Here is a 23560-nt window from a genome sequence, read left to right on the forward strand (position 1 = left end):
CACTCTCATCTCCATAATTACAGTTGCCTTTCTTGGACAGTAAACACACTCTCAAGATTATTTATGACTCTCATTTCCGGGCCCCGAGGGACGTCTTTGCCGCCATTCCAAGGTCATTAACCATTAGCCAGATAAGAGCCTGATACCGGCGTGGACTACTACTGTGCAAGGGAGACCCTTTCGATAAGCGGCGGCGGCGGCGGCGGCGGCGGCGGCGGCGGCGGCGCATGCTTTCGGCTAACCTCCGCTCGCCTTCTGATGGCTATTTTACATTCATCATGACGGACATGTGGTTTCGAATGATTATAGCCGTACGTGTGGGACTATTTAAAGGTTAACCGAAGAGTCACGTGTCGCCAATTGCGAGCGAGCTGTTTGACAGCGGATATCAAAGAAGGTGATGATGAAGTGGGGTCATATCAGTGACCTTGTTGACAAAGATTTCTACTAAGGCTGTAACTGTATACCAAAAATGCCAAATTTTCTTTGGGCTTGGTTCATGAGGTATAGAATCAAATGTGAAAATTAATGCTTTTGATTTATAAAGCTTAAGTTACTAGTGTGTACATACCTTGGTCATCAGGGGGCAGTATAATACAGACATGCAAAGAATTTCACAACTGACTCACTAAGCTGCAGTCGTTTTTCGTAGAAGATAAAGAATATATGCCCGTGCATATTAGCTGTCTAAATGTGGGGCTGTGCAGTTTGTACTTAAATATACATAATAATAATAATAATAATAAATATAAACATGCTATTGTTTTGTTTACTCTATGTGTTATCGTTTACGCTTTTATGGCGTTTTGCATTGCATGTTAGCATTAAGCTAGCAGACGACCATAGGACAAAATTTTGTGGATTGTTTTAAATACACATGTAATTGTCTTTGTGTTATGCTTAACTTGACAGTAAATTCCGACTGGTACTACCGGCATTAAGCATAGCGCAAATAATTTTTATTATTTTTTTAAGTTCACTAACCTACTGCTTCCTGTGAAGTGAATTGAGTCTGGCTCTTATTGTCTGTCATCATTTAGTGTCCGTATCTGAATGTTTGCTTGTGTCCCAAAAACAAATAAATAAATAAATAAATAAATAAATAAATAAATAAATAAATAAATAAAATAAATAAAATAAATAAACATATTTATTAATTTAAAAAATGCCCAATGATGGCTTGTCACTTGTTTTCCCATAACTTAAATATTTTTATTTTTATTTTTTAAGGAAATTAACAAGACATACAAGTACTACAGTAACAATGTAAACAGTCGCAACTATAAGGCTATTAAAACACTTCTATTAATCTTGGAGAGGTTTGTGTTACAACAGCGCTAGTTTTGTTTTCATACCGTCCTGAAATTCACGTCATGCCATTTTGATATCTCTCTAAATATCCACTAGCCAAAAGCTTTTTTTTATTTTATTTTTATTTTTTTTTAATTCAGGGGTTCCTTGGCATACAACAACAAGTCCTTTGTACCCAATGCAGCAATATAACTTTCAAGTGCGGCAGTATGTTCAAACATCACGACAATCCAATGTCATGTACAAGCAAAAAAAACAAAAAAACAAAAAAAAAGCCTTTACAATACCTTCAATTATTAAACCCCGCTTGGACTAATGGTGATAACGGAGTCATTCACCCCCGCTATACACGCTTGATTTTCCCAGTAAACGAACACCCCGGCCAGTGTAGTCGAGGCACAGGGATAAGGTTACAGAACGCTGGGATCTGGAGCTGGACTATGGGAACCGGCAGCCCACCTACCATGAGAGAAAGTGCATAATAACACTGCTGCTAAGGCAGCAATAATTGTCTTATTGTGGACGACACCTGGACCTCGATTGTCTTTTTTCGTCGTTCGCCACCAAAAAGGAACCGCCGGCGCCTTATGTAACAGCTGACTCTGCCGAAAAAGAAGTGGATGAATGCTGAGTGCGCAAGAGGAAGCGAGGATAAGAGAGCGGTACAGCGTCATCATGTCCTCTTAACAGCTTCCCTCTCAAAAGTCCTGCTGCGCCTTGCACTTCGGTCACTGTGTCAAATATGTGCATGTGGAGTTTTGGGACAACTGGAAGGGAATAAGGGTGACAACAGGACTTTTTTTTTTTGGGGGGGGGGGCAGTCTTGTTTAAAAAAAAAAAATTGTATGTGCCTGCTAAGCTAATGCGTTACAACACCCACCTTTTGACCTCATGGGATAATTCAATTTTTCACTTCAGAGCAAGGGCGACCAATGGGTGACAGAATGTTGGGACAATGAAACCAAGTCCATAATAAATATACTACAGAATATTTTAAACACCCTGAAAAGTGATTTCAGAGATTTGTTTCAATAATATATTACGTTTGAAGAAAATATGTTTGACGACTGAGAACTATGTCCTATTAAAATGAAACTATTTTTTTTCCTTCAATTTCCGTTTTGCATTTTTGGGGGGGCGTGGTTAAAATACGCCTCTAGCGCAAGTCGGCCCTCACCCACTTTATCAAGGTTATCAGTAGTCAACGAATGTTTTATCGTTAATTCAGGCTAAAATTGAGAAAATATTTTTGCAGAATAAATAAAAATAAATAAAAAAAGAAGTAAATAAAATAAAATGCTTAAAAAACTATTCTAATTACAATTACAGCAAAAATTCCCTTCATTTTTATCTTTGTCAATTCATATCATATATGAGCTGTCGGTGATTACTTTAAAATGCATTTATTTCAGTAGAAGAAGGAAGGTCAAACAGTGATTTGAGATTTGTAGTTGACTTTTGTTTCTTACACAATGCTTAGTGACTTTTTTTGTCTTGCACTTGACAAAAAAACATATATTTTTACGAAAAACCAAAAATAATAAAACTAATAAAAACTAAACTATCAAGTAAAACTAATAAATTTCATAAAACTAATAACAACTAACAAACCTGCTCTAAAAAATTATCAGCAGTAAAATCCACCCGGTTTTATCCATCTCAAAAGGGCGGCCATTTTGCCACTTGCTATCGACCAAAAATTACATCACAGCTGCTCAGGGCTCAGGTAATGACCAATCACGGCTCAGCTTGCGAATGTCACATGACCAAACTCAGAAAACAGATGAGTTGTGATAGGTAACCAACTACCTGAGCCCTACAAGCCAGCTAGCTTGCGAGCTAGCTGGTGGCTAAGATGCTAGTATCCATTTTACAGCCGTGATTCTTTTATAATCATTCAAAAATTTGACAGAGTTGTTAACAACACTCTTCTCCGTGCTGTGCCAAATTTGGTGCTTCCCTGCAATCATTCTCAAGTCTGAAAACATCGCACCGTCATCGACTAAGAATAGAAGCGTTGCGCATCTCGTTGTTGTGAATTATGATTGACGCTTGACTGATCTCTCCCATGGCGTAAAAATACACCAAATAAATTCCTGCCGCTATAGCCTTCTATAGGTGCTTTATGCGGGGAGGGCTGAGCGATACATGAGCATTACAGTAGATGCGGCTGCCAAACTCTGGCATGTACAGTGTGGCTATAAAAAGTCTACACACCCCTGTTCAAATGCCACGTTTTTCCAAAACCTTTACACATTTAATGTGACATGTAACCTGTACAACTCAATAAAAAAAAAAGCTCTTAAAGACGTATAAATACGATCTATTTAAAAAAATAAAAGTGTCCCAAAGACGTATTTATACGTTTTTTATGCTAGAGCATACAGAAGGCTTTGATGCAGCCTCTCAACTGCAAAGAACGGTTAAAGAAATGGTCGTTATTACACAAACGGCCAGCAGGTGGCAGCAGAATATAAGAGATCAACCAGGGCCCGTGTTGAAAAAAAGCTCATTACTCACATTTCGAAATAGATTTGTGAATAATGATGGAAACTTAGCTATATTCTAATGCTAATTGCTGCAAAACGGAAAGAGACTCTTTCTTTTGGTAGGTTCCATGTTTTTACAGCAATAGAACACAATATTCTGTGGGCCTTGCAAAAATCAGTCCAAATCCAGTAAAACAGCCGGGAGCAAAGGGGGTTGCTTCAGTGAACATGGCTGCGAGTGAATGAGTTAAGAGCGCAAGTAAAATTAAACAATTTAGTGGTTGCGTAAGTGTGCACACCTTACAACGGCAGATGCGGTTGTGTTCAAATTTAACCAATCACGTTAAAACTCATGATAAACAGGAGGCAGCACACACCTGCCATTTTTCAAGGCACCTCCGATTAACCCGTCAAGTTCGGCTCTTCTTTTGGCTTTCTTTCAGACTCATGAAGGTTTTGTGCTAACATTGACTGCTACGTGGAAAACTGTTCATAATTCCATATGCCTGGTCAAAGGCCCCAGTTTCAGTTGAATAAAAACAACCCTAAAGCATGATGTTGTTGCGAATAGTATGCTTCACTGTAGACGTGAGGGTCTTTTGGTGATGAGCAGTGTTTTTGTTTGCACCTAACATACCGGTACCTCTTGGGAGTAGGAGGCAAAATTTCCAAATTCCAGATGTGTTTTTGCAAGTGTGTTTTTACAAAATGTAGCTAGGTTTGGCTGATTTCTTTTACCCGACCCCGTAGCCCAGACATATGATGAAAAGCGGGAGATTGTTCTCACTTGTACTAAAAAGCCAATACTTGCCATAAATTCCTGGAGCTCCTTGAATGTTGCTGTAATGTTTTTTTCAATTTTCAATCTATTTTTGTGCCATATTTTGTGCCATATTTTGTCCTCTCAATTACTGTCTTTACTGTGTATATTTAATACCTTGGAAATTATTTTGTACCCTTCTCCCAGACTAATATCGTTGAACAATGAGCTCATTCTGCTGCTGCTGTGGAAGATCTCTGTGACTGCAAAAATAACAGGAAAAGCCAACTAGCACTTTATTTGGGGATTTGTCCTGACTGCCATTTTTCATGAGTTTGGATGCGTTTGGTTAATTCTGAACTGAGGGTGTGCACCTTTGTGCTATGCCACTAGCTCAGTTATTCTTAGTCTCATTTTATACTTATATTAAAAAAAAAATATATATATATATATATATATATATATATATATATATAAAACAAAAAAAACACGATTGACCGCCATGGTCACCTGACACACTAAAAAAAACCACACAAATTAAAGCATGCAGGTACAGATTAGCTCAAATGATTATGTCTAAACCTCAAAACTGACACTTAATCCATTACTAAAAAAAAAAGGCAAAGAAAATGATTTGAAATCTGCATCGGAGTTGATCGGACTGACTGCCCCCCTTTTCCTTGCGTTTGACTTTGGGGTTTCCACCGTACGTGCTTGCACTTACAAAATCTTCGACAATGACAAGCACTTCTTTTTTTTCTTCTTTTTTTTTTTTAAAAAGCCTGCGAGTCATTCTGCAGTTTTACCCCAGATACAGCGCATACTTGCCATGATAGCATCCGTCCCGGGGAGCCACCACATTGTGGCCTTATGTTTTATCAGAGCGACTACTATCGCTGGCGAAAGATGATGTCGAAAAAAGTGGGCGAGAGAGGAACGCCGACAAGGATAGACACAGCCTGGAACTGTTATTGAAAAGCCCCAAAACATTTTTTTTTTTGTACATACATTCCTTACGGCAGATTTTCAATAAAGCCTGTTTATAAACTGCCACGTCAATCAGTAGAGCAAGAAAGCAAATAAATAGTTTAGCCTTTATCGCAGATGCCAGATCAATGCATGTTTTTGAAGGAATGACTTAACATTTTAACACTTTTTTGTTATTGTAGAAATCAAAGGTGTGCTGTTGCGCCGTACAAGGATGACATGAAGGAACAGTTTGGAAAAAAACCTAAATTTTCCTGTTATTTCCATGATTGTTTTTTTTTTTTTTTTGTTACTATCAAGTGACATCAAACATTTGCTAGAGGCTCATTCAATATTTTAAAAAACCATCTATTTATATTTTCCAGAAAACACAAAAAGCAAACTGACTATGATCCGTCCGTCCGTACCTTGCTTTGCTTAATGCAGAGAAGCCACCGCAGACATGGTAGTAGTGCAACTGTGAACTCTGCAGGCAGGCGGAGGGACGAGACGCTCCTGGTCAGAGTGCAGCAAGAAGGCAAATAGACACAAGAGAGAGAGAGAGAGAGAGAGAGAGAGAGGAAAAGACAAGACAGAAGTTAGGCGATGTGGCGCGAGCGTCCAACCTCTCGGACTGATAGCGGCTGCCTCGGTCGGCGGGATTAAGTTTCCTACCGGAGGCTGCTGACAAGTAGCCATGTGACTGAAGGGCCTATTCAACAATGACTCACACACACGCACACGCACACACATGCGCGCACACACACACCTCTGCCTCAAAAGTGGTCAGTCAGTTCTCCCAGTGATTCATATGTGGAACTTTTAGGGTGTCTAAAATTATCAGCTTGCCCGAACGTACAGCCACTTTACAAATGTAGAATTTATGAAGTGATAAAATGTATGTTTTAAAGCAATTGTGGCTCCTTCTAGTCTGTGTTTTAGCCACCAGGGGGTAGTGAAATACAGCCATGCAGACTCAAAGAAGAGTTTCAAAATTACTGTAAGTCGGGATGGTAATAGGCAATGAATCGAAAATTCAATCGCGACTTCAATTACACTCCACAATTAAGAAATCAGCATAATCGTAAAAAAAAAAAATGTGATTATTAATACTAAATTTGAGTTGTTTAAATTTATACATTTGCACCTTCTTTTTTTTTTAATAACTAGTTTAAGAAATGTTGTTTCCTCCAAAAGGAACTTTGCGTAATTATAATGTTCCAAATAATTTTATTTTGTCTTAATAATTTTTACATTTCATAATTTTCTTGTTTTGTACCAAAAAATAATTGTGATTTCAATTATTACCAAAATAATCATGATTAATATTTTCTTCATAATCGAGCAGCCCTAACTGTAAGTGACTCAGTAAGCTGCATACAGTATATTAGTGTGTGTGTTTTGCAGAGGATAAATAATATATGCCAGTGAGTATTGTTATATCACCATACAATGGCGCACTAGCATCCATTTTGTCACATAGTACCAAAACAACAAAACCATTACACAGAGAATCCCACCTAAAAGTCACAAAAGCCACAGGATTAATTGTATTGGGGGAACAAAGAAGGTCCTGTGAGCTAAACAAGTCGCTACAACCCCTTTGCCAAACAATCAAGCCGCGCATTCCACATCAGCTTATTTGAGACGGAATAACCAAACCCTGGAGGAGGTTCTGTGTGTGTGCAAGACGGAATTGTTTGTCCGCGGGGACGAGGGCTCACCGTGGAGTCACATGAATGTCTTGCGGGGACGGGAGGGGAGAGGAAAAAAAATACATAGACAGCTAAATATGTCGTGTGGGGATTTCCTCCTTCCAACGGGTTGCTGAAAATAGCATCCAGGGCCGAGACAAAACGAGGTGCGTGACCTCATGGGTGCGCTGAGGATGGACAACATTGTCTTAACCCTGGCACACCGTTAAACACGACACACAGTGGCCACTATGAAGTACACATCCAGAAGATGACGCCGTTTTATTTTCTGCTAGGGTTTATATGGAATACAGAGTGATTATAAGCCAAATATAGCAGATCACGCAAAATAGCGAAAAAAAGTAGGGCTAAGTAAAAATAAATAAAAAAATAAATTAAAAAAATCGAATCAATATTGAATCGATTTTCCTTTTCGAGCCCGATATCAATTCTTAAAACCATGAATACAATTTTTTTTTTGCATTCATAACAAAATAGAATTTTAGAGGCTATCTTACCGTTTTCTTGAAATTTACTGTTAACATGAATTTAAAAGTGTTTTTTTTTTTACATTTATGAAAGACCTGATGTGTTACACTTTAAGACAATTCAGAATCTTTTTAATTTATAATTAGAATTATGCAAATATTTTCATCACATGCTTGCTGATGTCAACGTTAGCGTAACACTTAAGTGATTAGAACATTACTTTAACCAGTTACTACCGTCGCAAAATTTTATTTTGGATATTAATGTTTGTGGGGATTTTATCATGTCCTTGATGTTTAAGAAGAATTAACGTTGCTTCCGTAATTAATCAATATCAAATTGACGTGCAGTGAATCGGGAAAAAATAAATAATCAAAATCGAATCGAATTGTAACTCTTGTGAATGGAAATCGAATCGATACCCAGCCCCCTTCACACAGCAGTCTTCCCGATTCACATTGAATCACGATTCTGAAGGGAAACTGACGTATAAAATACTTGCCGGTTGCTTTCAACACAACATGACGAGAAAAACACGTGTTTGTCTCCAAAAAAATTAAAAAGTTGTTATGAAATCTGCCTAGCAACAAGTGTCAAACATACGACCAGCAATAGAATTCAGAGCAATTCCAGTTAGCTATAACTCGTACAGTAGTTTTCCAGTTTTTGCGTGGTTAACATTATTTTGCTATTAGAAAGTGACGAAGACTCACACGAACCCGAACGCCTCGTCTTTGACACCAGTCCTCGATGGCCGACCCAGACAGCTGCCCGGCTTACGAATCTCTCCAGGGATTTAGTGGCACTGGTGCGCGATGATAGCGCTGAGTGTTTTTGCCTAAAATAGCCCTGCGGGACCTTTTCCCCGAGTACGGTCGTCTCGGCTAACGCGGTGGAGGGGTTCGGGACGGGTCTGTCCGACGCATCAGCGCGGCGATCGCGGGAAGGGATCGGCAAACAGCTGCATCGCTGTGTGCCTCTTTGTACCATCCGAGGACTGGCGGCGGGGGCTAAGACGGCACCTGTCCGGGGGTGCGGAGGGATTTAAGGGCCGACCGAGATACGGAATTCTTACATAACAGCCAATATAAACGCTAACCCATTGTTCTCGAAAGGAAAAAAGCAATCAACTTTCAATCGTTTTTATACCCGTGATTAGGACAAGGGGGTATTGTTTCGGACAAGTGAAATGGAAAGTTCCGAATAATGAACCGGGCATTTTTACCGCAAGAACTTCTAGAGAACCATTGAAGTAAAAGTCACTCACTACAAGCGAGGACGAACAATCTCATCTTTTAATTCCACTAAAACCGCAGCCGTTCAACAACACCGGTTGTTTCCGTTCACAACAGTCCGTCGGTTTAAACTCACGTGCGGCGCAAAATGCGAGACTTTTGAAGCCGCGGGGGCCGCCATGTTGGTACTCCCAAGAAACATATCTTGGCCTACGCATTTGGCTGCTAAATGCCTGCATGTGTCCATGCGGGGTAAACTGCACAAATCGCCAGTTTAACGGTTGTGGACGAACATTTGACCTGTAAGTATGATTGAAATTGATGATTTTTGTTATATTTTATTATTCAGTTATTTTCACTCTTTGTTAAAATTAAGTTAAAGCCAATTTGAGCTTTTCAATCAATCTATAATATTTCATCTTTTTACTAACCAGTATTTGTGTTTCGTTTTTTTTTTTTAAAGGCAGCAACTTTTTTATTTATTTTCAGCTATTTATTGTTGTTAAAAATAAAGATTTTCAAAAACTGCTGATGTGATTTTGATAATGTCTATAAGAAAAACCGTAAAACCAAGATTTTTTCTCAGACTATAATCATACACCAAAATCTGAAACCGCTGCACCCCAAATTTCAAGCCGATATTCATTTACAGTCAAAGAGAAAATATTAGCGTCAAAAAAAAACAAAAAAAAAACGTTTTATTTTAATTTTTAACATGTCAAAAATAGACAGCTTTCTGAGTTTTCTACTGTAAATAAAGTTTTCCAAAATTTCAACATAATTTCTTAATTTTATTTATTATTATTTTATTGTATTCATTTATTATTATTATTTGACTTATTTACTTTTTAATATTTAAAAATAAAAAAAAGTGTAGGGAGTTTCCAGGGTCAGCATCATCTTTTATTAAGTGGAAATTTAAATAAATACATTAATAAGTGACAAATGCACATGAAATTGCCAATAATTGGCATTGGTAGCTAATTTTGGGTTTTCGTCAGGGTTCGTAAAAGGTTTCAAAAGTTCGTCGCAGACAGTGAAAAATGGTCTGAATATGTTCGAAATGTCTTTGCGACAAGCAAAACTGTCTGTGAACATCTTACGAATCCTGATGATGAAAACCCTAAATTTGCTACGTTTGCAAGCGTTCGCCGCTCAGCGAGATAACAGCTTTATCGTCTTTTATTCGTAAAAAAAAGGCCGATGCCGATATTCGTCAAAATGCCAAACATTGGCACCGATCGATCCATCCCTACTTTTAAGTCATTTATCATTTGAATCAGCACGACTTCTGACAAACATGTTATTCTATTCACACCTGCTTTGAAAATTGCCGGAGTCAACAATAAGCCCTATTTATTGTGCGCTCTGGTGGCGGCCACAAAACTCGGACGGGAAGCTGCTCAGCTTGTGAGTTCTCACAGAACTGCATTTGCCTTCATGAGAAAACACAAGCCAGCGAGCTCCCGGTAAGCAAAACGTAAGAAATTAAGTAAGAGAATCCTCTGGTCGCGAAGTGCTCGAGGGTCTTTACGTGAAAGGGATTGCAGGCAATATCACTCGGCAATCTCCACATGTAACCAGGCCTAAATCCCAAGTTGATTTTCTTGAAGGCTTTCCACGCCAAATCCCGTTGGACGAGGGGAGGTAAAACAAACAGAAACTCCGCATTATCAAACATTTTTCACCCCTCCCCCGCCCCTCCCCCCTCCCTCGGTCTCGTTTTCTGCATGATCAAGCCATTTCCAGCCGGAATGCAGGAGACGTTCGCGACAAATCCGTTCGCACGGAGCGAGCACGTTTGACAGGCCAGGGAAAACAGATCCAAAGATGAACAACCCAGATAGGGACGACGCGTTCGGGATAGCCTGACAATAGAAAATTTGGAATTTGGGAGTTTGAAAGCAAGCGAGATATTAACGCTTTGAGATTCCATTGTGGAATGACGGCGTTTTTTTTAAAAGTGGCATTGATTTGTTCCACTTATCTTCGACTCGATAGTCAACGTAGAAACGGATGAGTCAGCAAGACACATCCTTCCTCACACTGCCATCCTGATAATAATCATGTGACTGTCCCCTGCAACAACCTTTTTTTTCCCCATCTTGCTTATGTGTAATCGACATTGACTCAGAACGGGAGGTCGGCCATTTTCTCCCTTCGAAGGTAGTATCCGACATTGGACAACATCGATAGGCATTAGCGGGATCGTTGTGTGGAAGAAAAAAAACAAACAAAAAAAAACGTGTGCTTCCCAACTGCAACCATATATGGGCTGACATATTAGTCCATTCAAACATTTATTGAGCTAAGGCACATATTTTTCATGACAAAAATGTCACGGCACACCAGCAAACAAAAATGTCACAAAAGTATATATATGGTGAAATAATAATAATAATCTCATCAATTTACTTACAAATAAGTGTGGAATATGAACACAAATCTATTATTCTGTTGGCAAAACAAGGACACATGTTAAATCATTCACTGCCATTGACGGTTATTGCCGTCAAAAATTCATTTGGAGCTATTTCTATTAGTTTAAAAATGTTTTCCCACTTTTGTTAACCGGAGTATCAAAACCTAGAATTTTTTTATTGTACATTTAGAACAAATATAAAATTAGTGATTAATCGTGAGTAAAGTCATGCGATTAATTACAATTATAAATGTTAATCGCCTGACGTCCCTAATTTTTTGTAATCTTTTCTTTTCTCTTTAAACTTTTTATTATAATTAATCACTTGACTTCACTAGTTAACTCATTATTAATCACAAGTTTTATATCCGTTCTAAATGTACAATATTTTTGTCTAGTTTTTCATACTCTTGTTAATAAAAGTGGGGACAAATGTTAAACTAATAGAAATAACTCAAATGAATTTTTGACGTCTATAGCCGTCAATGGCAGTGAATGAGTTAATTTTCCCTTCAATTAATTATCCTCTTTCCTTAGCAGCCCATTGCCCCAAAACATTTTTTTACTAAAACAAGGCAACCTATCTCCCTGTGTCATGTACCTAGAGTGGTATATACTGTATGCAGGACTTTGTTCACATTTTCAGGTACAAAGGTTAATTTTGCTTGTAAGCAACACATTTTATTCATGTTTCGTTTAGTGACAGCTTTGTTGTTACATATTAACCCCAAAGTAAATAGTTTTGTTAATCTATTTTGTATTTAAATGCATTAGGGTCGTGATAAAATGACTACTTTTGAACAATGTCAACTGTGATTTATTTTTATTGACGAGGAAAAAAGCAATTTCAATAATCCCAAATCTGATTTTTAATGAAAAATTAGAGGCACTTGGGAGAGATATTCACTCCGACTCTGTACTTTCAAAGGGTAGGTACTCGATTCAAAGGTGTGATGGACTTAAAAGAGGTGACCGTGACCTCAGTTTTGTGTGGAGAGTAAAACGAGACACGCAAACTCACCTTCGTCTCATTTATTGACTGCATCTCCACAAGGTTAGCTGTTAATTCATCTGAATTTCACTACACATCACTGGCATGAAAAGTTACTTTATTTGTTATTTCTGAATTTTTCCGATCCCCTTACCATTCGTGCTTCCTTAGATTGCATGCCACGCCTTGTAGTTATTGCTTCTATAAAAGTAGTAAATATTACATTAAAAAATGACTTTGTCCTGACTGACACAAGCTATTAACTAATGAAATGTAATTTGTAATATTGTAGGGGGCTTATAGTTTATGCACCAATTAACAATAAATAAATGGTCTTGACATGTTCTTACCCCCTTTAATCACATAAATGTAAAAACCCCGTCATTATTATTATTATTATTAATCAATAAATTGATGCTAACGCACAACATTAACATTAGCAATCATATTTCGAGGGGGGCTGCTAGCTTAATAGACACTCCAATCTAACCCCCCTATACCCTTCGATATTCTTTTTTTCTCTTTTTATCCACCTGTCTCAAACCATAAGAGAATTCCAAGTGGGAACACATTTCCAAGCTTTTGTTAATAATAAGCCGAGAAACAAAAGCGAACTCACTTAACATGTGAGTGTGTGTTTCGAGTGCAACCAACTGTCAACGCAGGTCCACTTGCAATGTGGGGAGGAGGGGGGGAAAACAACACCCCTACAGACAACTACGGTGTTCAACTTAACCGCAGCTGAAAGTCATCGTAAAACTGTCTAATAAAGCTTATATGACAAAGAAATTGTGCCTTATTTCCACGGCGATACCTGTTGGTACTCACCTCAAACTCTCGCCTTCTGGCTGGCTGGATGACTTGCTCTCAACCGGTGTCAGACAAGCGATATAAAATGTACGTTACTTCCGGTCAGTTGTTCAAAAAATAAAGCCGCTCGACGAGCGTGCTCAAACGTTTCTTTTACAAAATAACCTGAACCTCTATATTGTACGTAAATATTTTAATATGAATTAACAAGTACCACACATAAACAACACTGGAGAGTTATAGAACCATTGCTTTCTAACTACTGTCTTTATTTTGAAATTAATATTGCACATTCCGGTTGCGCTTTGGTGGCTTCAGGCATTTTATAGCCGGCGTCTCAAGGCTGCATATTTTCTGCGCATGCGTGAATGCAACTCCGACAAGAAGCTGTGCAGAGGGGCGGGGCACGTTCCGTTAGGATGATGATGCCACGACCTTCAATTTTAAAAATAGAAAACCTTATTAAATATCACCAAAGGATAGCTGGATGTGGATTCTAGAAGGTGTTTGCTGATGACCCATTATTGAACAAACATAATCTTAAGTACTGTGACGTTACTTTTTTGGGGTATTACATATCATGCGAGGCTGGAGTGGGTTTTGAAAATAAAAACCTATTAAAATAAGTTAAACCTCATTTTGTTTGTCCACATATTATACATCAAATTCCAGATTTGACTTCCCAATATCATCCATCCAGCCATTTCCAATAGTGGCTGATGACCTCAAGGTCACAGGTAACTGTAGGCGGCGGTTTCCACTCTTGACCATAGTCGCCAACCTGTCACGAGACTCATATAGACAAACGACTATTCACACTCACGTGCACCTATAGACAATTTAGAGTCATTGTTCTCAAAACCTTTACACCAAGTACCAAGTAAATAACGAGCGCTCTAAGTACCACCATAATAACCAACTTCAAAATAGAGTACCATTTTGTACAGGAAAAAAGCAAAATGGTACTGAACAGTGCTTGGGCGGTGATTATTTCGTGTACCGCAAAAGTGAGCCCAATACTGACTGACCTAACTTGACCTTTGGCGTGAGACACGGCTCACCCCAGAAAAGTGCACGGCCAGCCAATCACCCAGGCACATCTTGGGAGTCTTCAGTTAAAGTTAGATTTTTGCGTGAGAGCTAAAATACCCAGAAACAACACTAAACTAAACTCCACGCAGGAGGGATTCGAACCAAGAATCTCAGAACTGTGAGGCAGATGTGCTCAACCACTCAAATTTATACACGCACATGCTACCTGTATTTCAACTTGAATTGGCTTTGATATTTTAATATTCTGTGAATAAGAATTCTTGTTCTTCATGGTGAATAATGCGAGATTGCCCCTGGGGACATATTTGTAGCGGTCACGGTTTGCTTCCGACTTGATTTCTGCGGTTGATTGCTGCAAAATGAGTGACTCAACTCGATTTAAAAAAATAAAAAATAAAAAAGTAAATCATTACGTCAAAAAGCCAGTGTGGCCAATCAAAGTGACTGATAACCGTTGCTGATTAAAGACAAACTCGTGTACATTGAGGAAAGATTAAAGACAAATTCGTGTTCGTTCAGAATCTTCTGGCTGGTGTGTTGTTGTTGTCCTGCTCAAAGGGGGCAGGACGCATGACTCGTGCCTGCTAGCATAGCCGGCTGGAATTTAAATTGCAACGCAGCCGATGTAAGAAGCCCCACAAAGTTGCTGTTAAATTCCACTTCAGCGTTTTAATTGCAGGCCAGCGGGACCCTAAGGCGGATATGAATTCTTCGGGCTCCCCGGTAAGCTTTGAATGACTTGCCGAGTGCTGTAAAGGTCACGTCGAGCAGCGCTGAGGGCATATTAGCTCGCTAGTTAGCCTCGGCGGCTAAGCTAGTTGTTATGCTAACGGCTGTGATAGGCAGGCGTCACAAATTCTCACATTGAGCTCGACGGATAGTTTTATATTACTTCGAATCGTACAGTTTTAAAGGGATTTTTTTTGTATTAATACATGGTTTCGACAGATGGTTAAAATAGTGTCATTGAAATTAAGAGCAAAAGATAAAGGTTAAAGCAGGTTAAAAAGTATGTATGACGTATGACACCAATGCACGTTCTGTTGGCTTCTTCAACCAGCACCTCTTATAGTCTGGTGACCAGTCCGAAAAATGTTGGCTTAAATTGAGGCTGATGCTTTCGTGCTTAGTTACCGAAAAACTGTCATTTACCTGTTTGAAAATCATCAAAATCATTCAACCCATTTGCATTAGGAGAGAATCCGCCATTCACAAAGCTTCCCGTTTTTGTTTTTGGACGATTTTAGCAGCGCTTCCAACTGTTTCTGATATGGTGCCACCCCAGCAAAAATTAGTAATACTGTAATTGCAGCAAAAACAAAACGAACTTAATGCAACTTTAATGGTGTCATAGATTTTCTAACAAGTACTGGTCTGATGTTAGGCAGAGATGGCCACCACAAACTTGTGAAGCTTGTCACGCTCATATTTTTGTGTACTTTGTGACTGTCTTGCAGACAATTGGGGAGCTATTCCACACGCTTGGCGAAATGGGCTTCACACCGGAGCAGATCCAGGCGGCTGTGCAGGCCGGCCATTTTTCTGTGATGGATGCGGCAGAGTGGTGAGGGGACATCCACGTGTCTCATAAATGCTCCCCGCCCCTCACCCCCAACTCAGTTTTAAAAATGGCCACCTATTTTTTTTTTTCAATAGGCTCCTACAGGGTCATCAGCATCCTCGACACAGTTTGATCAAGCAGCCGACAGGGCCAGCGGAAACGGCTTTTGCGGCTTTCAACCCTCCTAAAGAGTCGACCAGCGCGTCTGAATCGTACACGTCTGCTGCTGACTGTCCAGGTATGATGTCCAACTGCTCCTCAACACGAGTTGCATTTACCAATTTTGAGAAAATGCCTTACTAAATGCTCTTAATCTTCATGTTGTCACAGCAAGTGGCTCATTAGTGCTGAGGCCGGCGCAGAAGTCGTCCTCCCCGTCCCGAGAGCTGCCAGCCGTCGAGTCGCGTATTAAGCAGGACAAAAGCGACTTTGAGGAGCAGCAGAGGCAACGCGTTGCTCAGGAGGCGAGGGCGGAGCGCCGGCAAAAGAAACAGGTACCGAAATGGCGTGGTTTCCACCTTTTTTGTGCTGCGAACTTTGATTTACAGGCATCATCTTATACTTGTTTTGTCTTCATTCTAGGAGCGAGAATTGGTGCTAAAGCGCATCGCCGATGATCGGAGGAGCTTACAGGAGAAGAAGAGCAGCCAGTCTGGCGCTGTGGCAGAGGTGGCATCGACGTCCAATGGGAGTCAAGGGCAAAGTCTGGGAGGGAAGGTTCAGACTAATGTGGATAACAACTGTATTCTCATGGTGAGGTTGTAAAGGCGCCGCGGTTGTATCGATGCGGGGGTGTCGAATTCAAGTTGTTTCGTCTGTGGCCTTGCTACAGATCCGGCTGCCGTCCGGTGAGTCCATGCGCGAACGCTTTCCGGCTGACGCGCCGCTGCGCAGCGTTGTGGAGCACATCACAGGACGTCACCCCTCCCTCCCCACCTTCTCTCTCCTCCAGGGGTTCCCACGGAAACGTTTCGGGGAGGCCGAGCTGGCCTGCTCGTTGCGCTCCCTCGGGCTCACGCCCAACGCCGCCCTTTGTATTCAGACCACCCCCCCGGAAACCCCCCAGGACCCGGTCGGCCCTACCGAGCCGGCCGCAGTCGCGCCCCGCCCCGCTCCTCAGGTCACTGTCCAGGAGAGGGCGGGGGGACCGGACTTTGTCGTGCCCCCTCTCCTACCCGATCACGTGTGGGAAGAGGCCGCCAGTCTCGCGGGAATCCCTGGAGGATCTCCTCTGCATGGACCCTCTCACTTTTGGGGCAAGTAGTAACGTTTGATCCCGAATCGTAATTCAGGATAAGGGGTACAATTAACATGTTAGCGTGTGCGACTTTTGTTCTACCATTTTGAACCAAACCTCATTTAATCACATTTGTCATGTATAAAAAAAAGAAAAAGAAAACGTTCAACACTTTATATCTTTCCCTTTAAAATCAGTTATCAACTATCCCTAAGTAAAGACCACACCTTAAATAGATGCCTCTGTTCTCTCCCTACGTAAACAAGTAACCAGTCAATGCCTGACCTTAATTAAGCGCCTCCTTTTCCACCCACAGGAAACATGTAGCTGTAAATAAATGCCCGTCCTCAAAATAAATGACCCCCCTCGAAAACAATTGACAAGTGTCTGTAACTAAATGTTCGATTTCCCCTTCTTCAGGAAACCAATTATCAGTGTTTTTAAATAAATGCCTCACCTCAAGTCAGCCAGCCGCCCTAGGAAACAAAGTGTTTGAAAATACAACCTTTATTCCCATCTCTCGAGACGCCAATAACCACTGTTTGTTAATAAACGCCTCCTTCAAATAAACAATCAACGCCCGCATGAAGCAATTAGTACGTACCTGTAAATAAACGCTTAGGAAACCACTAACTACGTTTTGTAAAATAAAACCCCTTACCTCAAATAAGCTATTTCATTTTACCACAAAGAACGCGTTTACGATGACATCTGTTGCCAACTCTTGTTTGCAGTTTGTTACCAATTGAGTTCAAGTTAATGAACTTTGCGCTAATTGTCGCAAAAAGGCTGTGTAATGATGACACACAGTACATTTAAACTGCAATAAAATGGATGTCATCATAGGTCATATTTATGTGTACAGTATTAGCCCAGTGGTGCATCATAACGACGACGTCATGATCACATGGTTACTACACAGGGCGAGGCCAAAAGTTGGTTCCTGGCAATCCCGAGGAGGAAGCTGCTGACGTACAATTCGAACAGGAAGAGGACGAAGAAGAAGGAGGAGACGAGGGAGAAGCGCAACATTTGCTTAACGGTGATGAGAACATTTCACAGTGTAACATTTTCCCCTCAACGTGTGTGCGGATTAGGAAATACCCTAGTTAATGCACAACATAGCTTCCCAATCAGAGGTTGTCTTTTAAAACGTGCGCTTATGATGTCACAACAGGAAGCTAGACCGCACTTCAAGGTGGATTGATCAATGAGTTAATTGATTGGCTTTCAGTCATTATTTGTCCTAATGGAATATGCGTGTGTGTGTGTTTTGCCAGGTATGCCACAGCTTCCGTTCTTCCCCGAGAACAGGAACCGCGGCGGCTTCGAGTCCAGGCACCGCTGGCCCGAGCAGGGCAATCGCCTCAGGGAGGCCCCGGAGGAGGAGCCGGCGCACGAGCCGGAGGACGCGGAGGGCCGAGCGGCTCCCGGCGCCGCCGGACTGGCCGCCGTGGAGCGTCTGCAGCGGGCGGCGCGGCGCGAGGACCCCGGTCACGCCGCCCAGGGACAGCCGCTTCCCCCCAAGAGGTCCTTCAAGACCCCAAGCGTCCCCTCGCTCTGTGCCTTGGCCACGCGCGCCACCGTCCACCTCATGACGGGTGAGCGCGTTTGGCATGCTTACATAAATGTTTATTGACAAATGCATTTGTTGGAAGTGCTGTTATTTCCGTGTCGACATCGCGTCAGCTCCCAGCATGCAGTACAGCAGCAGCCTGGCCGGCCTGACGCCCGAGCTGGCGGAGCTTCTGCTGAGCCACATGGCCCAGGAGCGTCTGCTGCGCCCACGCAACCTGGAGCTGTTCTTCGGCTGCCCGCTGCAGAAGTTTGTCCTCAACTGCTACCCGTACTCCACCAACGAGCTGCTGCGCCAGCTGCGCGCCTTCACCGCGCTCAAGCACCTCAGCCTGGTCAACTCGCCGCTCATCACGGGTACAAAGTACTCCCGCCTTGTACGGAGGTCCAAAACTGCCAAATTAAAAAATAAATAAATGACTAAATAAATAAATAAAAACAGATATAATAAAAAATATAATTTGAGAATTAAATCCAAAAAATTAATAGAAATAGAAATAAAAACAACAAAAAAATATATATACATGAATAAAAACATTTGTATTAAATTTTTTAATTATATTTTTATTTTTTGTTTTTATTTTCCCTTTTGTCATTTATATATTTATTTTAAATTTTGGCATTTTGGCCCATACTGCCAGGATGAAATGTTATTCAAATGAGGAGGCGGTCCTAAGCGTGTCTTGGGTAGGACTCCGCCGTTGCAAACTGCCTTTCATTGGTCGAGTTGAGTGAGTGGCTCGGCGAAAAAGGAAGTCTCGCATTGTCCATTGCTGGAGCTCTCCAATGCAAGCCGGCGAGACGCTTAGGACCGCCCCCTCATTTGAATAACATTTCGTCCTGGCAGTATGGACTAAAATGCTAAAATGCTACAATTTAAAATAACTAAATAAATGACTGAATAAATATATAAATAAATGACTAAGTGAAAATAAAAACTAATATAAAAAATATATAATTCAAAAATTAAATACAAATATATATATATATATATATATATATATATATATATATATATATATATATATATATATGTATGTATGTTTTTATTTCCATTTATATTATTTTATATCTATTTTTATTTTCACTTTTAGTGCATTTATTTATTTAGAATTTTGCCAGCTTTGGTCCTCCATAGCCTTGTGTCAGAAGTTTGAAAAATGATAAGACTTAACTCTACATATGGAAATGTGTTTTCATGCAGATTCTGGCCTGTCAATTCTGTCCAGTCTGGTTAAACTGCAGTACCTCAACTTGGCTTCCTGTAGCAAATTGACCGACTCTTGTCTGCAATACATCACAGGTTACAAGCACCTTCCCACATGCACTCAGACAGGATTAAAAGGTTTGCGCAATGTCCCGTGTAGTACGCGCGGTACGAGCGTAATCTGCTTTTGTTTCCAGGTCTCAAAAGCTTGTGCTTCCTGTCGCTGGACCACACCAAAGTGACGGACGCGGGAGTGACGCTGTACCTGCACTCGGCGCCGCCGTGCCTCTCGCAGCTCAGCCTCAACCAGACGGCGGTCAGCGAGGCCACGCTGGCCGCGCTGCCCGCCTGCGCGCCGCAGCTGCGGATGCTCAGCATCAAGCAGACCAAGGTAGTGCACCACAATCACAACAAGATGACGCTGGGTTTCTTTTAAACGTGAATTTGGAGTGACTTCATTTACAGGTTTCCCAAGGTTTGATTCTTATTATATTTTCTTTTCGTCAGGAGCTGCAAGTAAAAATGTAGGTATTTTGGAGAGTTTGGGCAATAGAGCGCAATGTGGCGTTAGCGAACTTAACAACAAGCAGCATTTTTTAGTGAATGCAGTGAACAAGTATTCAAAAAAGAGCCTTCTAGTTGTTTATTTCCACCCCCAGTTGACATTTACATTAAATGTAATACAAAGACAATTAGGCTACACACAATACAGAATGCTAACAAAACTAGCATCCATGTTGAGCTAATTATAAACCTTTACATAACTTGTTCAAACACAAACTAAACAAAACATACATTTAACCAAACCACATTTACTTTGTCTTATGAAAGTCTGCTAGCCTAATGCTAACACACAATACAAAATGTGATAGACGGGCTAACAAAACTAGCATTGATTTGAGGCAAATTATAAACCTTTAAAATAAACAAAGAAATTGTATTTGAGCACAAGCTGAACTAAAAAAGAAAAGTAAAACTAAGATTTTTACACTTTTATTTATCAAAGCCAGTCTGCTCGCTTAAAGCTAACAGTGCAAAATGTGATAGACAGGCTAACAAAACCAGCATTGATTTTGGGCTAATTATAAACCTTTGAAGATTTTTTTTTTTTTTTTAGCTCGAGCTGAACTTGTAACATGTAAAACAAAGATAATTACACTTTTATTTAACTAAGCCACTAAGTCTGCTATCTTAAAGCTAAAACAGTACAAAATGTGACAGATGGGCTAACAAAACTAGCATTGATGTTGGGCTAAACAAAGAAAATTATGCGTATTTAACAAAAGCACATTAACGTTGTCTTACAAGAGTCCGCTAGCTCAATGCTAACACACAATACAAAACTTTAAAGACAGGCTAATGTAACCAGCACAGATGTCTCAGCAATTATAACCTAGTGTTAAACTTCTTAAAGATTTTATGATTGTAGCCTACCACCATTTTGTGAAAGTATAAAAATCAGCCTCATGACGCCCGCCATGTTTGTTTGGGTCACTGACCAAACTGTTGTGACATCATCGTGTGTCCAGGTGTCTGACGTGTCCGCGCTGTCCGAGCTGCCGGGCCTGCAGACGCTCAACCTGGACGGCACAGCCGTGACGGAGGCCTCGCTGGCGCAGCTGAGCTCCCACCCGTCACTCTCGTCCCTCAGCCTGGCGGGGGTGCGAGTGTCGGACGGCGACCGCGCCCTGCAGATCGTCTCGGGTTAGCGACAGCCTCCTTTTTTTTGGCCTGAAGACTTTACACTGCCCGTCACTAAATGCGGTTTGTCTCTCGGCAGGACTGGCTTTGACTCACCTGACGCTCCCGGGACGCCACTCGGTCACGGACGGCGGCCTGGCCTTCCTGTCGCGGCTGCGGCTGCTGGCGGAGCTCGACCTGACGGATTACACGCAAGTCACGGACCAGGGTGTTCAGCATCTCTGTGCTATGACAAGGTACACTCGTATGTCCTATTTTTTGTCTGACAGGGTTCCATAGTATCAACGGTTGGTAAAAAGACGTCTACTGTGTGTGTGTGTGTTTTTGTAAGGTTAAAGAAGCTGTCGCTGAGCAACACTCAAGTGACAGACACTGGACTCCCCTCCTTGCGCCCCCTGCTGGAGCTGCAGGAGCTGTGCTTGGACCGGACGGCAGTCAGCAGCCGAGGAGTGGCTGCGCTCATCACCTGCCTGCCGCACCTCCAGGCATCTTAATCTCTCCCTCTCTTTTGCAAAAAAAAAAAAATACAAAATGTTTACATACAAATTTAAAATGAGCATGAATTACTGTATTTTATTATTTTATTTGTTTCCCCGGACTGTTGCAGGTGTTGGGTTTGGCCAGCACCCAGGTGGGCGACAACGTAGTGAGGCGGGGTCTCATCCACTGCCCTCAGCTGCTCAAGTTGAATCTCAGCCGCACCAGAATCACGGATAACGGTAAGCCCCACCCACTTGGTCTGTAAGGCGCCGTAAACGTCATATGGTACGTTCTCCCCCTCCACCCCACCAGGCGTGAAGTTCCTGGCGCACATGCGTCTAACTCAGGTGAACCTGGACGGCACTGGCGTGAGTCTGACGGGCATCGCCGGCCTGCTGGCCTCCACGCACATCAGCAGCATCCGCGCCAGTAACACGCGCGCCGTGCCCATCGACGACGTCTCCGACGACGACTGGGAGCCTCTCTCTCAGCGGTGAAAAGCACACGTCCACCTCTCCCCGTGACTCCGCCTCCACGTTTTGCACTGTCGCTGCGATGATCTGTCAATCTGGCACGCTTGACGATGTTGAAACACGAGCCTTGTGACCAACAAGACGGCTTCAATACAAAGGGGTCGTTGGTTTTATGACAGTTCTGCTCCTATTTGTCCATAACTGAGGTGTGAAACGTGCCCTGGGTCAAATTGACCCGGAGCATGTTTAACACACAAGTCATTGTCAAATTGCGCCATTTGAAAATCTAGAGGCAACAATTCAAACACACGCTATGATTGATTGAACCCCGCTGATATAATTTCTCAGGACTGGGTTCCTGGGTCATTTTGACCCGAACCATATTAAATAAACCAGTCATAAATGTAAACCTACATCCTTTGAAAAATAGTAGTTAACCTTTACTGCTTATTTACCTCGAGAAGCAAAAGAACACTCGCGGCGTGGAAGTTCACGCCGCATCCATGAGAAACATTTCATTTCAACAGAATTATTGAATGTGCTTTGTCATTTTATGTTTATATTACAAAACGCAACATGAACATTTTGTGTTCTAATTCCCTGATTTTAGTTCTATTAAAAGGACAATCTAGCATAATTTTGTTCCTCACAGATAGTTTTCCTCATCTTTGTTCAATTAAAAAATTAAAAACACACAAGCCAGAGTGCCATTTTCTCATTGTTCCCTTTATTCATATGGACCTTTCCATATTGTGAAATAAGAGAATTTCTGCTTTTACATTGAAAGTCAATTTTTAAATATGATGTAAAAGTTTGTCTTTAGTAAGGAAAAATAGCACTCCGTAATATTGTACCTTTTAAATCGGTACAATAACCAATTGAATGCAAAGAATTAAACACCGCATCATGACATACCTGCCCTGGCCACCAGGAGGCAGCGTAATAGTCATGTTTCCACTACTACTAATGTGATTCAGTAAAATGCTGAAATTAATATTTTTTGTACAGGATAAATAATATATGCCTTTTAAGTATTGATACAATCCAGGATTTATTAATATTACTGCATTACTAACCAAACAAAATTACACAAAATATTAAACTAG

General features: G+C 41.1%; 2 protein-coding genes across 4 annotated transcripts in view; one reads left to right on the forward strand and one right to left on the reverse strand.

The window, feature by feature from the left end:
• slc4a2b (solute carrier family 4 member 2b) overlaps positions 1 to 13233 on the reverse strand; it is a 34558-nt gene extending 21325 nt beyond the window's left edge. For 2 of the 3 annotated variants that reach the window (XM_086065488.1, XM_086065492.1), the window contains exons 1-2: positions 13186 to 13233; positions 5955 to 6042 (exon numbers count right to left, since the gene is read on the reverse strand). The gene's annotated coding sequence lies outside the window, so the exon portion shown is untranslated. Of the gene's footprint in view, positions 1 to 5954; positions 6043 to 8422; positions 8637 to 13185 lie in introns of those variants that run through there. The other variant, XM_086065489.1, reaches the window with a different exon arrangement.
• Positions 13234 to 14673: 1440 nt separating this feature from the next.
• On the forward strand, positions 14674 to 23152 carry LOC147155979 (uncharacterized). Its single transcript, XM_086066122.1, has 16 exons — positions 14674 to 14943; positions 15678 to 15784; positions 15877 to 16019; positions 16112 to 16275; positions 16364 to 16534; positions 16614 to 17037; positions 17941 to 18060; positions 18299 to 18619; positions 18708 to 18950; positions 19798 to 19896; positions 19998 to 20191; positions 21330 to 21504; positions 21581 to 21737; positions 21833 to 21986; positions 22109 to 22220; positions 22294 to 23152. Exons 1-16 carry the CDS (start codon positions 14923 to 14925, stop codon positions 22476 to 22478), a joined length of 2790 nt encoding a protein of 929 aa, XP_085922248.1. The 5' UTR covers positions 14674 to 14922; the 3' UTR covers positions 22479 to 23152.
• The last annotated feature ends 408 nt before the right edge of the window (positions 23153 to 23560 follow it).

Source organism: Leptonotus elevatus, chromosome 21 (assembly GCF_054856555.1).
Source record: "Leptonotus elevatus isolate MCC_2025b chromosome 21, RoL_Lele_1.0, whole genome shotgun sequence".
NCBI classification, from domain to species: Eukaryota; Metazoa; Chordata; class Actinopteri; order Syngnathiformes; family Syngnathidae; genus Leptonotus; species Leptonotus elevatus.

Bases quoted from the DNA above. Each gene is read 5' to 3' on its own strand.
- LOC147155979 (XM_086066122.1), top strand. From the start codon at position 14,923: ATGAATTCTTCGGGCTCCCCG. The intron at 15,785-15,876 runs GTGAGGGGACAT...TTTTTTCAATAG, and splicing joins GTGATGGATGCGGCAGAGTG to GCTCCTACAGGGTCATCAGC. The intron at 16,535-16,613 runs GTGAGGTTGTAA...GCCTTGCTACAG, and splicing joins ATAACAACTGTATTCTCATG to ATCCGGCTGCCGTCCGGTGA.